The sequence below is a fragment of the Ranitomeya variabilis genome, chromosome 8 (assembly GCF_051348905.1).
Source record: "Ranitomeya variabilis isolate aRanVar5 chromosome 8, aRanVar5.hap1, whole genome shotgun sequence".
Lineage (NCBI taxonomy): Eukaryota > Metazoa > Chordata > Amphibia > Anura > Dendrobatidae > Ranitomeya > Ranitomeya variabilis.
The window spans coordinates 26,330,545-26,346,355 of record NC_135239.1 but is presented as its reverse complement, the minus strand read 5'-3'; the positions used below and the strand labels follow the sequence as shown (position 1 = coordinate 26,346,355).

At 41.4% G+C, this 15,811-nt stretch overlaps 1 protein-coding gene across 17 annotated transcripts in view; it reads right to left on the bottom strand.

Annotated features, from left to right (window-relative positions):
* Positions 1-15,811, bottom strand: part of PTPRF (protein tyrosine phosphatase receptor type F) — a 1,035,200-nt gene that overhangs the window by 126,466 nt on the left and 892,923 nt on the right. For all 17 annotated transcript variants that reach the window (XM_077275903.1, XM_077275904.1, XM_077275915.1 and 14 more), the window contains one exon: positions 15,523-15,664. In XM_077275903.1, coding sequence (XP_077132018.1) covers positions 15,523-15,664 — 142 coding nt within the window. The remainder of the gene's footprint in view (positions 1-15,522; positions 15,665-15,811) is intronic.

The window sequence follows — 15,811 nt, the reverse complement described above, 5'->3', positions numbered from 1 at the left end:
CTCCATACAGTATAATGGACCCCATATATTGCTCCATACAGTATAATGATAATGGGACTATATAATGTTCCATACAGTATATCAGCGGTCCCCAACCTTTTTGACCTTGAGAGTCACATTCAGCACTGAGAGGGTCACGAGCCACATTCAGCTCTGAGAGGGTTCACGAGCAACATCCTGCTTATGTCCCCCTCAAAGTCTTTTCAACCAAAGCCACCATTATGGGTATAATAACAGAAGCTTTTCCACAGAAATCACTCCACAGCAGTACACTGAGATCCAGGGGTTCCCACAAAGCCCCAATTCAGTGTTATCCCATCAAGGACTCCCAACATCCAGCTTCAAAATCCTCCTCTAATAGGTAGTATCATCCTCCAGCGTACCATACCTAGAACATCTCTAAACCCCAGTATATGTGCACCCAGATCTTATCTTCTGTGCTGGGCTACTCAAATATTCACAATTTTGAGATGTACTCTTCATACCTGTTTGCTAGACCTGGAGCTAATGCACCAAGCTGGCAGACAGCCGCGAGCCACAATTCCTGGGACCGAGAGCCACATGTGGCTCCCGAGCTACAGGTTGGGGACCCCTGCAGTATATAATGGCACCCTCGGCCATGAGACGTCACAGAGAGTTAGAAGATGCTGAAGAGACCGGAGCAGAGGCACCCGGGCAGAGTGAGTATTTGAGGGAGAGGGCGGTGCCAGCGATCGCACCGGGCTCCCCCAACTCACAGGCCCTATAAAGTGCCAGTGTCCCTGACAACGAGTGGGTCCCCCCTGTGCATCCAGGACACCGGCACTTGACTGGGTGCATCGGGTAGTGATGCCCGCCTTGACCCGAGATGTTATAGGTATAAGACTAGAACTTGGCCCACAGATACTTGATCTAACGGATAATTAGAAGTCATCATCAATAATCAATGATTATCAATAATCCATCATTCCATGTTCGGTAATAGAACTTTACAACAAAGGAAACAACTTCAGATTCCAGTTTCTCCGCTTCTCTTGAATTAGCACAGTTGCTTGCAACTTGTTGCAAAAGGACAACTCTCAGCATATTCTGGTAGCTACGGCTTTGGTCCTCCTTCACATACATGTCAGATGCTTGTTAAAATTGTCCCTCCCAATCTCTGGAGTTGACAGATGGTGGATGCAGCCTGGTTACACAGGAAACATCAGAGGAAAACTGATATACCAGACGGCATTGTCACCTGGGCATCTTCACAGCAAACACTGAAACTTGAGTTCCTTCAACCTCGGAGCTCTCAACAACCTCTGACAGACTTGTGAGTGGAGGAGTGAGATGTTGACATCTGAAAATGTTAAATACATCAGATATGTGTGAACATCTAACTGTTTTTCCCTAGAAGTTCCCTATACACTGGTCATTTAATGGTCTCTGATGTAGAATGTAAGCTCCTCAGAGCCGGTCAGTGTCGTAGGTATCGACCTTCTAGAACTTGTTTTAACGGCCGACATATTGTTTACAGAACGAAAGCCAAACATTGAAATAAAGGAAATGTTTACATGCCAGAGGTTCATAAATTGTGGAATGTGTGTCAAAAATCCACTTTATTGCTGCTTTTTTTTTTTTTTTTTTAATTTGTTCCCAGTTCTATCCTTAGAGGTTGGGTGGAATGGAAAGGAAACAAAAGAAGCACTTGGTAAAAGTATGTAAAACTTTCACAAAAAAAATCAAAAACATAGTTGAGCTGTGATATAGGGGACAATGATATTTTGTGTACTGGATGCTCCTTGGGTTAAATTAGCTATGGAACGTCTACTGAAGAAAGACTTTCCAACCTGTCTAAATGCTCCAGAATTTGAAGGCTTTATTTTATTTTTTTTACAATATATACAAGGTCATTACTACTAGTGCCCCTGACTTATGGAAAAACGAGAAATAAAGACAAGAAATGTTAAAATGTATACGATCGTAAAATGAAGAGCAGCTCCATCAGAGGACGACACATCCCAGTCCTCGCTTCAGTGGCATATAGCTATGTATGCGTTTCAGGAACCATGCCGCTCACTCCTCTATCACCTGTATGGAGAATGCATAGAGCAGAGCACCCATGGGAGTCTCCTGTGTTGGGTCTAGGAGTAAAAATGACGAGACGGCAGAAGGATTACTGTGTCTCTAGGTCCCAAACCATTATGTCTGCACACCTTATATCCCACGGGCTCCTTTCTACTCAGGTAACTCTAGAAACAACAATCCCTCGATACCGCCACCTCCCAGCTGAGCGGCCCCAGATCAATAATAATAATAACATCTAAACGCTAACAGAACAGATTTGTAATGTGTAATTCTTTATGTGTAAAGCCTGTCATACACAGGGGGGAAAAACACGGCCCCGGATGTCGTGATTAAAGTGAACATTTAACAAAAACTCTTGTACAAAACTGGACAGGCTTGACGACAACCCCAGACAACAGGCCCGATAAAGCACACAAAAAAATCTATTATAGGGGTTTTGTGACTGCTGCAAAGACTAAATATTCTATCAAGATATAACAGCAAATAGAGCCTGTAGGATCTAAGGCATGAATGACACATACAGTTAATGGTTAATATGGTTGAAAAGAGACTCATGTCCATCAAGAACAACCGAGGGATGGGACATGATAAAGGGGATGAGTTTTATGTACAACCGTAATGCATGATCCCGGCTGTCCTAAAAGAGCTAATATTTCCCTCCTGGTTAATATATTATGCACAGATAGGTTTCCTCTACTTTTATAAAGAATTTGTAAGTGTCATTCTTCAATGACTGGTAATACTTGGAAGAACAAGGCAGCTCAGAACGAACAGGAATATTTGTCTTTGGGCCGGGACTGTGGACGTTCAATAAAAATATGCAAAGTTGTAAATGGAATGGGAGATTAGAAATTACCAATGATGAATTATTTATAAGTAACTGCAGCCTATAGGGTCCAGTCCACATCTGCACCAGTAACTACAATCTATGAGGCCCCAGTCCGCATCTGCACCAGTAACTATAATCTATGGGGCCCCAGTCCACATCTGCACCAGTAACTATAATCTATGGGTCCCCAGTACACATCTGCACCAGTAACTATAATCTATGGGGTCCCAGTCTGCATCTGCACCAGTAACTATAATCTATGGGGTCCCAGTCCGCATCTGCACCAGTAACTATAATCTATGGGGTCCCAGTCCGCATCTGCACCAGTAACTATAATCTATGAGGCCCCAGTCCGCATCTGCACCAGTAACTATAATCTATGGGGTCCCAGTCCGCATCTGCACCAGTAACTATAATCTATGAGGCCCCAGTCCGCATCTGCACCAGTAACTATAATCTATGGGGTCCAGTCCACATCTGCACCAGTAACTATAATCTATGAGGCCCCAGTCCGCATCTGCACCAGTAACTATAATCTATGGGGCCCCAGTCCACATCTGCACCAGTAACTATAATCTATGGGGTCCCAGTCCACATCTGCACCAGTAACTATGATCTATGGGGTCCCAGTCCACATCTGCACCAGTAACTATGATCTATGGGGTCCACTCCACATCTGCATCAGTAACTATGATCTATGGTGTCCCAGTCCACATCTGCACCAGTAGCTATAATCTATGGGGTCTAGCCCATGTCTGCATCAGTAACAGCAATCAATGCAGCTTGGTCCGTGTCTACATTAAATAACAGGTATAACACTTACGGTACTTTGCTAATGTTACTCAGTGATGGGAGGATCTTACATTTTATACTTTATATACTACTTTTCCTCTAATCCGTCTGCTTCATATCCTGACATTTAAGCCAATTTGACATCTTCCAATTCCTCTATTAAGTGTTTTTTGTTCCCTGAAGTATTAATATGACACTGGCGGCTGGCGCTGCACTCCTTGTTACTGCACAACTTGTCAGAGTCACAGGATGAGCCCGATCAATAGTATCGGCGCAGACAAAGCTTTTTCTTAAATGTAAGAGATGCAGGATGTGGATGAGTTTATCTTCCTATTCCGAGTCCCTCCAAGTGACAGGATGGTGAAATACAACAATGAGCCTGTATGCGGCAACGCTTCTGTGAGGTCCTTTACACTACACAAATATAATCGGATTGTGCAAAGTGACTATGAAGAGTGAAGAAGTGATAGAAGACTTCATGCTACATACTGTACATGATGATAAGTTACAGAAAGGCTAGTTATTACAGCTGTGCGGATTCAAGATCTTTCAAACTATTACAAGAAAAGTAAAAGCCAGTTTCAATATTGACCACTAGATGTCAGAACAACAAAGTCTTACAGCTAAGGTGAGAGCATCTTGCTTCACTGCCTGCTGCAATGATTTCAGTTCTGCCATCTCATTACTACCTACATTATACATACATACATATACACACACACACAGACCTTAAATTCTTAAGTCATAATCCTAAAAACCTCTAAACATGACAACATTTTATCATACTTTGCACTGACGAGGGGCAATACGCCAAAACACCGTGTCTGCAAACTGAGATTCTGATTTGGCTTTTATCCCAAGTCATATTACAAAGCTTGTTAAAGGGTCGGTAGTGACTCGTAGGATCGCTGCTTCCAACAGTCTTCTTCCTCTCTGAAGAGGCAGTTTGCATATTAAATTTCCCAGAGGAGCATTGCACTGTGAATAAGCCTCCTTAACTTCATATGCCAGAGGTGATATGTCACTCTCCACAAGGAGAAACGTTAGCCCTATACACCAGTAGATGAAGAAAGTTATAAATTCCTTTGCAGCTATTGACCCTTTTCTGGTGTACCCTTTCACCTGGGTATTTTTGCAATGAGTAGATGGTCCAGATTATAATTAATGGTAATAACAGGAAACAATCATAGCAATTGTAAATCTTGCAATTATTATTCGGTATTTTGTGGGCAGGAATCAGAATCATTCAGTCCAGGCTGCCTTGCATTGCACGGGGTATTTAATATAGGCCCAGCCGTCTCGTCACATCCAGGATGAGGGATGCAGTCTGCAGCTCAGCACCATAAACTTGATGGAATAGGTAGATCTGATGGAGGATCCTGAATGGTGGAGTTAAAATAAACTCTGCCGTCTCCCATGAAAGGTTTCCTAACACGGAGGGCAGGCAGGTAGTGGGGGGGGCTTAGATAAGAGCAGAGGCTTGGTACACTTGGTTTGCTCCAGGCTAATTTATTATCACATTGTTCTAGCTATATCTGTAACTGATCTAATGAGTTCTATTATTTTTTTCTGTCCTGCTGAAGTTTGCCTTTAACTAGTTTTCTCAGCTTATTTTGCACTGCTGTCCGAGACTTACAATAACAGTATGGTACATTGTGCACAATATACTCACTATGGCAGAAAACAATAAGAAGTCCTTGAAGGCCATCACTTCTTAAATGACTAAGGGTCAGTGCCCACGATCAGGAGCTGCTGCGAATTGGACGCTGCGCATTTATGCAGCATCAAACCCGCAGTGGCCAGCTGTGACAGCATAGTGGATGGGATTTCTAGAAATCCTGTGTCCACAATGCGTGCACAGACACCCGCAGACACTGACATGCGGTGCGCCTATCAAGACCACAGCATGACAATTTTCTTGTAGAGACACTAGTCTCCGCAAGAGAAATTACATCAATAGAAATATATAGAGTGAACTGAATCCGCATGTTGGAGTGCAGTGAATCTGCATTCCTTGACCATGAAGCCACAAAAACGCTTGTGCACGCCCTCATCATCTCCCGTCTTGACTATTGCAATCTCCTACTCTCTGGCCTCCCCTCCAGCACTCTGGCGCCACTCCAATTCATCCTACACTCTGCTGCCCAACTAATCCACCTATCTCCCAGTTATTCCCCGGCCCCTCCTCTCTGCCAAGCCCTTCACTGGCTTCCTATTGTCCAGAGGCTCCAGTCCAAAACCCTTACTATGACATACAAAGCCAACCACAACCTGTCTCCTCCATACATCTGTGACCTCGTCTCCCGATACTTACCTACACGCAACCTCCGATCCTCACAAGATCTCCTTTTCTACTCCCTGCTCATCTCTTATTCCCACAACCGCATCCAAGACTTCTCCCGTGATTCCCCCTACTCTGGAACTCTCTACCCCAACACATCAGACTCTCGCCTACCACGGAAACCTTCAAAAGGAACCTGAAGACCCACCTCTTCCGACAAGCCTACAACCTGCAGTGATCCTCAGTCTACTGAACCGCCGCACGACCAGCTCTACCCTCTCCTAGTGTATCCTCACCCATCCCCTGCAGACTGTGAGCCCTCGCGGGCAGGGTCCACCCTCCTTCTGTTCTTGTGTGTGCCTTGTATTGCTTATGTTTATTATGCTTGTCTATATTTGGCCCTTTTTACATGTAAAGCGCCATGGAATAAATGGCGCCATATAAATGTATAAAAATAATAATAATAATGTGCTTACTGAACACATGCGGATTTACCTGCGTTCAATAGAATGCATACATAGCTGTGTTTTGCACCCATTTGAATGAATAAGGGGGGGATTAAATTAAAAAAAAAGAATAAAAGACAAGTAAAAATGTTGTAAAAAAACGTATTTTACTTAGCGGTTTTCCTGCCAACACTCGAGTGTTTGAAGCAGATTTTTCTGCAGCAAAACCCAATTGTGTGCACAAACCCTGAGATCAGTCAAGTAACTAAAAAGATAACGGTATTATACAATATCTGCGATCTTAATCGATATTAAGTTATTCTCACACAGCCCAATGATTCCAAAGTATCAGCCGCAGCACAGAGAGTGTCCTGTGTCCAGAAGCTCACGATCTAATCTCGTGCACGAAGGCCAATGTATGCAGATAGTCACCGCCGGAGGTTCAGGTTGACCTGGGTCAGTTCTAAATTGCCACAGAGTTGAAGCAACGAAAATCCTCCCCGAGATTATTATTCTCGACTGTCAACAGCTTGCTAGAGCCAGGGATAATTAGCCACAGTGGCTAATGAAAAGCGTACCTCTCATCTCCACATGCTTATATTCTAATACCGCCGGTAATTAGCGCTGACAGAATGTTTTCCTTTTATATCAGTTGCTCGAGTTTTGAAAGGAAAAAAATATGAAGAAAAGTTTCTTACTAATATCAATTTCATTTCTGAACTTCTCGATGAATTCCTGACCTTCAGCTTTTTTCCACAATATTTTTTTTTTGTATAAGAATAAAACATTTCCATAAACTTCATCTGATTAAATTTCGAGCGCTGTATTAATTCTACCAGTTTTATCTTTTTTTCCGCTTTGTTGTACGAGATTCTAAAGGTTACAGACAATCGCAGAATTCACCGTGTAGGCGATACGTGGTTTAACCTGCAAAAAATTGTGTAACCATTAGCTATCATTAGAAAACGGCACTTATTTTTAGCAAAACCACATATTGGCTCAGTTTTTTTTTGCTTTTTTTTTTTTTACCACATCGCGGGTGCTCGGTGGCCACCAGGTGTGCCTTCATCTTTAATTCATCTTCATGCATTCTTATGACTGTATATAGTTTCCCCTCCTCTCTTGCTCGGCCCACAGTTATTGCTAGCAGTGAAGGATGAACCCGGGGTAAGAGGGTAAAACAGTGCAAGGAGACATGGAAAATACATGAAAGCTGAATTTAAATAATGCCATCAATACTTTACAGAAGGCATGACTATCATCAGTAAGTAATGATCCATAAGAGGCTGCCGTTATAGAAACTCTAAGAATAGTGTCAGTCTATAATGTCACCTGTAGCAGCAGATCCAGGATCCCATAATGTTAGGTGTTTTATCAAATGCTTCCAGCAGTAGGATGGTGGAAGTAATTACTTCATTTTGATCCAATATGAGTTGCATCAGTACTACAGCCGCAATGCCCAGACCTCACGCAGCTCGCAAGGATTGAACTTAGATCAGATCTATAGCGAACTGTGAGAGATCGGGACATCGAATCTGTAATGCAGACCTGAAAATACATCGGTTTATGGCCACCTGGAAGCAGCCAAACTCCAAGAATAAAAGTAGCAATTTAATATTAATTTTTCTTAAACACCTGCCGCCCCTACTTTCTATACCGATAGATTGGTTTTAGATTGTGGAGGAAGTGTGGACACAATGTAACTCCAGTATTACCAGGGATGTAACAAATTGTTTCAGTGAATGAAAGTGCACAATCCCATACAGGGCTAAAATGTGCAGTGATATTGAGTAAGACTCTGGAGCAGCCGCCTGATAACTGACATACGCATCTCTTCTCCCCATTGGCCTCCTCTAATTCAGATCTTTTCCTTTTCCACTAATTGCTGCCCTTTGATTCTATAATCAGTCTCTGTCCCCCTATTTTTCTCGGTGGCGGTAGGAAGCTGTCGCACGTCCTGGTTCAGTGTCCCCGGCCCTCCCCATCTCGGAGCTCGCTGGCTGGGAGGCAGGTAGCACACACTGTGCAGGAACAGGGCTCGGAGCAAGGACACATTGCAGGCAAGCCTCCCTGCAACCATCATTTGTATCTGTCAGACGTTTATCATTGACAAATCTGTTTCTTTCAGGAAGACATTCAGGATGTAGATCAAGGGGAGTAAGAGGATGCAATATTTATGGAGTCGGCAAGGCATTTTGACATTGCCTCTTCCACTGAGGTGGGGAAAAAACAGCGAGACGTAGGCCACAATGGACAAAAAAATGTTGTGCGCGGATATAGCATTATTTAAGATTAAGAAAGCAAAGAGTAATAAGTAATGAGAGCCATTTATCACAGTGAAGCAGCAGAATCCCGCAGGGACCTGTCCTGCAGCCAGCGCCTCCTTTATTAGTGCCAGCTACCATCCTATATTAAATGAAGCATCTTCTAGTAAAGAGCTAAGACATGTAAACAATTATTTGCTGCTGTGCTTCTGCGAGGGAGAAATATGCTCTGCAATGACGCAGCAACAGACAAAGATTAACCATCAGTTGAATGAACAGAACTTCTTTTTTTTGTAATTTGCACATTATCTTGCCTTCGCCCGAACACAACATAAGCACAGGTTTATCATGGTAATTTACACCTGTGGTCTGTGACTCCAGCTCAGCTGCACTGTCTACTGAAGTCTGTGGTGGTCTAAAACCCACATCCTGTCTAACACGAGCCATTGGCTGCTCCATAATACTCCCATACTTTACACTGAATCTCTGCTCATTCGGTCAGATTAGCAGCGGCAAGTACAAAACTCAGCACAAAATCATTGCTGGAGAGCAGAGATCAAGTATAGCAAGGAGCATATAACCATACAATGCAAGTGATCAACACTGAGGAAAATCAAGCACATGACTCAAGGTTCCGTCAGAAGAACCCTGTGACTTAAGGATCCGGTACGTCCGATTTTTGATCCTTAAGTTCTCTAGCAATAAGCTGCTGCCAGAGATGTCTGGCAGTGTTTCTCTCCATCATAAAGATTAGAGAAGCGCATTGAGAACTCCTGTCTATGGGACAGTTGGGTGAGATAGCTGCCAGCTGAATGATCTAATGTGTATGGGGGCTCAAGATCTTCCATACAGGAGGGCTGCAGCCTGGAATTACCCACTGACCATCCACTTGAAGCACATATAAGATAAGATGTCCATTCACACTAGATGAATGCTGATGAAAACCGCTGATTTCAAAATGATAGCATGTGATACATCGCCAGAATCAGGGTCTCAGCCCCTACACCATGCTGCACTCCGAACTCAGAATACACAGCAAAAATATGCCTTTCACAATCTACATTGTGGATCAAAAACAGGAAAGGGGGATGAAGACTAACAGTTTGATTTGATGCCAATCTATGATGGAAGATGCCCTTTAACAATCATCAAGATCAGACTCTTCATAGGTGTCTATTCGGATTGCACTTGCCCCTTCGCACATCTTAAAGGGCAGGAGTCGTCTTCTTGGATGACGCTGGGTGAGTGTCAGTAACCATGGGCTATGAATACAAATGGCAGGTGACATTTACGCAACATACAGACGACGTGAAGATATTGTATGATTGACAGACAATCACAAACCAAGAGGTTGATGCTCATTTCCAAAGTTTGACAGGCTGTGGGCAAGACTAGGCAGCCCTGAGTCCGGAAATATGAATACATGGCAGAAAACAGCGATGCCGACAAGCAGTACGTACACGACTAACAGTGTATCCGAAAGGAAAGCGACGGTACCCTTGCAAACAAAGGTCTAAAAATGAGGAGCAGATTACCCACACATATGATCTGATCAGATGAGCCCCTACAAGACAGAACTATGCAAACAAGGCTTATTAATGACTACATGATATTTGTAACTGTTCTTCCTATTTACTGACAGAGTCAATCAGAGCCAGGAATTAGTTTTCTGACAAAGTAATGAGTGCATTCCACGAGGGCAATTTGTGATTAAATTGGAAAGTTTCAGAAAGAAAATTATTAGTATTATTTTTCTCTCTCTCTCTCCCTTGTAGGCAAATACGGGATTTGTTAAAGTAAAACTCGCTGGAACGTTTGAAGCATTGTTCCTCTTGAAAATAGGCTCTATGCATTATAACCAACACAATTTCTAATGCCTCGTAGCTACAGAATGGAAAACGTGTATCCACTTTATCTTATTTACAATTATTATGATTAATAATGTATAAGGCACGAACAATGGGCAGAACAATGTGCGATGTGGTGCGCGCAGGCTACGGTTCCTACTCAGGCTCTGTAAAACGGGAAGAGAATCTAATGGCGGAAATATATAAGAATAAACACAAACCAGGAATTAACTGCCGCTTTCTCACAATGGAGGAACCAGCTAATGCATCAAAAAAGCCCAGTGACACACTGTAACCAAGACCCCCTGATTGTTACTGGTTTTCTCACTAATTTTCATGGTAGATAATGTTGTTTAGAGATGACTTAGCGATAGTGAGCTTATACGAAAAGTACCATATATTTCTGTCCACAGGAAGGAGTATCACTAACATTGCATTCCACTGCATAGGAGGCATTATAGCAGTTGCAATTCTGGGCACAGTGGGCATAATTATAGTAGTTATATTCGTGTACATAGGGGCAGCATTATAGTAGTTATATTCTTGTACATAGGGGCAGTATTATAGTAGTTATATTCTTGTACATAGGAGCAGTATTATAGTAGTTATATTCTTGTACATAGGAGCAGTATTATAGTAGATATATTCTTGTACATAGGAGCAGTATTATAGTAGTTATATTCTTGTACATAGAGGGCAGTATTATAGTAGTTATATTCTTGTACATAGGAGCAGTATTATAGTAGTTATATTCTTGTACATAGGGGCAGTATTATAGTAGTTATATTCTTGTACATAGGGGCAGTATTATAGTAGTTATATTCTTGTATATAGGGGCAGTATTATAGTAGTTATATTCTTGTACATAGGGGCAGTATTATAGTAGTTATATTCTTGTACATAGGGGCAGTATTATAGTAGTTATATTCTTGTACATAGGAGCAGTATTATAGCAGTTATATTCTTGTACATAGGGGCAGTATTATAGTAGTTATATTCTTGTACATAGGGGGGCAGTATTATAGTAGTTATATTCGTGTACATAGGGGCAGCATTATAGTAGTTATATTCTTGTACATAGGGGCAGTATAATAGTAGTTATATTCTTGTACATAGGAGCAGTATTATAGTAGTTATATTCTTGTACATAGGGGGCAGTATTATAGCAGTTATATACTTGTACATAAGAGCAGTATTATAGTAGTTATATTCTTGTACATAGGGGCAGTATTATAGTAGTTATATTATTGTACATAGGGGGCAGTATTATAGCAGTTATATACTTGTACATAAGAGCAGTATTATAGTAGTTATATTCTTGTACATAGGGGCAGTATTATAGTCGTTATATTCTTGTACATAGGGAGCAGTATTATAGTAGTTATATTCTTGTACATAGGAGCAGTATTATAGTGGTTATATTCTTGTACATAGGGGCAGTATTATAGTAGTTATATTCTTGTACATAGGAGCAGTATTATAGTAGTTATATTCTTGTACATAGGGGCAGTATTATAGTAGTTATATTCTTGTACATAGGGGGCAGTATTATAGTAGTTATAGTCTTGTACATAGGGATCAGTATTATAGTAGCTATATTGTTGTACAGGGTGGGCCATGTATATGGATACACCTAATTAAATGGGAATAGTTGGTGATATCAACTTCCTGTTTGTGGCACATTAGTATATGGGAGTGGGAAAACTTTTCAAGATGGGTGGTGACCATGGCAGCCATTTTGGATCCAACTTTATAAGTGGCCCACCCAGGTGTATCCATATAAATGACCCACCCTGTACCCTGTACATAGGAGCAGTATTATAGTAGTTATATTCTTGTACATAGGGGCAGTATTATATTAGTTATATTCTTGTACATGGGACAGTATTATAGTAATTATATTCTTGTACATAGGAGCAGTATTATAGCAGTTGTATTCATGTACATAGCAGTATTATAGTAGTTATATTCTAGTACGTAGCAGCAGTAATATATTAGTTATACTACCGTAAACTTATAAAATGCATTTACCATGCAGCCTTCAGTGTTACTAATGTTAGTTCCTTTTGTTAAATGGTCCCTTTATAGGCTTTTCTAGAAGTAATTTGCAGATCCAGAGGCTACTTGGCTCTAATCTGAAGGATGCACAGATCTGCTGATACCCTGGCATATGCTGAATATAGAGGGCAGATGTCTTGGTTTGAGATGAATTCCAGCTCAGCCCTCCAGGAGGGAGTTATTTTCCCTCATGAGACTCTGCATCTACAGGTTCTGCCCTTCGCTAACATGCACAGCATTTCATGCCTAAACCTGATGTATCCTCTTTCCAAGATGCTCAATAAGATATTTACTTTGCTCTGCCCACAATACAAAAACCTTATTTTAGTCATTTATGGTGCCCTCCCCCTGCCAGACAAGCAAACTGAGTTCCAGAATGCTGAAGATAAGCCCCTGATGCTGGTGGGCCTAGCTCACCCTCGATTTTGGGGGTGACAGGATCCCTTTAAACATGTAAAATACCTGGACAATTGCCGCAGTAATAACCAGTTTAGTTGTCCCAGCCATCGCTGAGCTCCAAGGAGGATTGAGGATTGACGTTGCTCCTGTTCCAGCACACTAATACCTTATACAAGGGTCAAGTGTCTCTTGAAAATACATTGCATGCTGATCACCACCACAGTAGTGAGGTCACAAGAACTTAAAATAATTTCATAGCCGCAGATTCTCGTTAACCCCTCAGCTCTGGAGCAGAATGCAACTGAACTACGCAAGCCTGAGCCTCTACGTACGATCATGGTCTTTCTAGTCATTGTTCCCAGCCCACCCTTCCGTCTCTGCTGTGCGCCAGATAATCACTGGTGTTTACATTTCTAACCACGTGTGCATATGATAAGTAGGATGTTACAGGGTGTATACATAATGCACAAAGGAGAAGTGTATCACATAGGCTGAGTAACCCAAGCGTAGTCCCAGGGAGATTAGAATCTAAAGAGCAAGATAATGCTCTATGCATGAACACTGCCGGTCTCCGGGAAGGCTGGAGTTCTTGATGACTCCACAATATAAGGAGAGATTACAAAGACCCAACACTATTTTGCAAAAGATCTTTCCATAAAGAAAGTTATCAGAAAGATTGTTTGGCCTTCACCCGCTGTCATTGAACATTTATGGCCAGGTTGAATGTATGTAACAACCTATATGAACTAAAATGTGCATGGCTACATCTTCAAAACGAGGTCAAACACAGAGTGAGGTCAAAGTTGTTCATTTTGTCAAGACTGACTGTACATCTAATTATATATTGTATTGTATTTGATGCTTGACCTAGGTCAGGGAAATAAGGAATGGGAATGTTAACTTTGAACATGCCCAATCCTAAATTTTCAAGGGACATAAGCTACTGCCAGAACAGCAGCTTACTCCCCTCTTCCTGTGAAAGTACATACAGGCTCAGCTTTAAAAGCGTATGTGCATGAGGAGACATTGTTGGCTGAATGAAAGAAAGACTGACAGTTATTGAGTCCTCACTCATCAAAAAACGGAAGTAGCCATTTATTTGGCCTTCTAACATAATTCATTTAGTCCATACTGTCTAAGACTTTATCCCTGATTCATAATTTGAGCATTTGAGTTTGTCTTTTGCCATGTCATTTTCTGTGTTTAAAAAAAAAACAACTGCAGCCTGAGCAGGCACAAAGGTGTATCAGAAGAAGAAAGTCGGCACTCCATTTTCCTTGGCTTAATACTTCAGTGGAAATCCATGTGCACAATGGCATACAGTGCGGTCTTTAGCACACTTGCACGTTTCGATGATCATTCCTTAATCACAGATTTCTTAACCATTCAAAAAATCAGTTATAAAGTTTTTCTAAACCATCACGCCCCTTCCGCATACTCCAGTTACTGTTTGGAGTATTCTGTTTTGTTTTATTCTCCAAATTCTTCAAAAAGTTTTAAAAAATGGTCTTTTATTTCTTAAAATCGTTCTAGGAGAAGGAGTGGAGTACACTTTTGACAAAGTTTGCAACTATTTGAAAAGTCGCAAATGATGATTCAGGTGAAAACCCATAGTGGCAAAAAAAAACAAAACAACTCAGATGAACACGAAAATTAGACTAAAAAAAGGCAGAAATGGAAAGATGGATATGGCGCCAAAAAAAAGGTGCAAAACACCAAAAAACTGGGCAAAAAAATAGGTGCGAATGCAAGAATGAATTGGGACTTTAGTTTCTGAAAGTTCCTTCATGGTCATACCATTACTAAGATATATGAGGATCTCTTAAAGTTTGAGATTACTTTGGGATTTAAAAGGTTATTGTTATTATCTCCAGTATAAGGGGATGATATGTGAGAAGGGTTTTGAGGGGGCCGGAAGCAAGCTGTGGGATCAATGTGAGCAGCGTGGATATAATCCCTCTAGTGATCACAGAGAGAAGCAGCGATTTGTCACACATGGCGGAGCCTGAGAGCACAAGGACACCGCCGATTCAATAGGACACCGTCCTGGACTAGTGAAGAATGATTACAGAGAAGAGACCTACCATGCCCTGAACCTTCACTAAAGACTATGCTAAATATGTAAGACACAGATAACCTTGTGTTGCTGGTCTTTAGAAAGTGGAGCAATGATAAATGTATTGCTTGGCCACTGAGTATAAAGTTCATGACAAAGTGAAGAGATCTGTCTGAAATTCACAGTGTTCGTAGTGGCTTTTCTCTGCATTGTTTTTCACTTGCTTGTCCATCCATAAAGCATGTAAAGACATATTTTATAAAGTGCCACTGATATCATTGCAAATAATAGAGGTTTTATTCATGTACCCGTTGAAGTTTCCATCACTTTTGATGGCACGTGTAACATCTACCTAGTATTTGCATAAAAATTATGGAAATCCCCAATAGACCCCATTAAATTCCCAGTATTTAATGGGGTCTATTTGAATCCGTTGAACAATAAAGGGATGACAGCTTTATGTAGAATACTGCAAATTGATTGATGGCTGCCATCTCATACCTTCTAGAACAGTCAGTTTGGCGTTGCTGTTGATTTCCCCCACACTGTTGGTTGCTGTACACTCGTATATTGCTTCATCCCTGTGAACCCGGAGGGGCTGTATTCGAAGAACAGACCCTGATCCATCATCAAACTCTATGACCTAAAGAGCAGAAGAAATCACATCAAATTACCAATGGTAAAATATAAACCTTTATTTTATTTTCTGTCTTTAAAAATGTGTTGTTTCCAATTCTTCATGACTATTAGCAACTATTATCTGTAAACCTCAATACAACAGAGCCTCTCG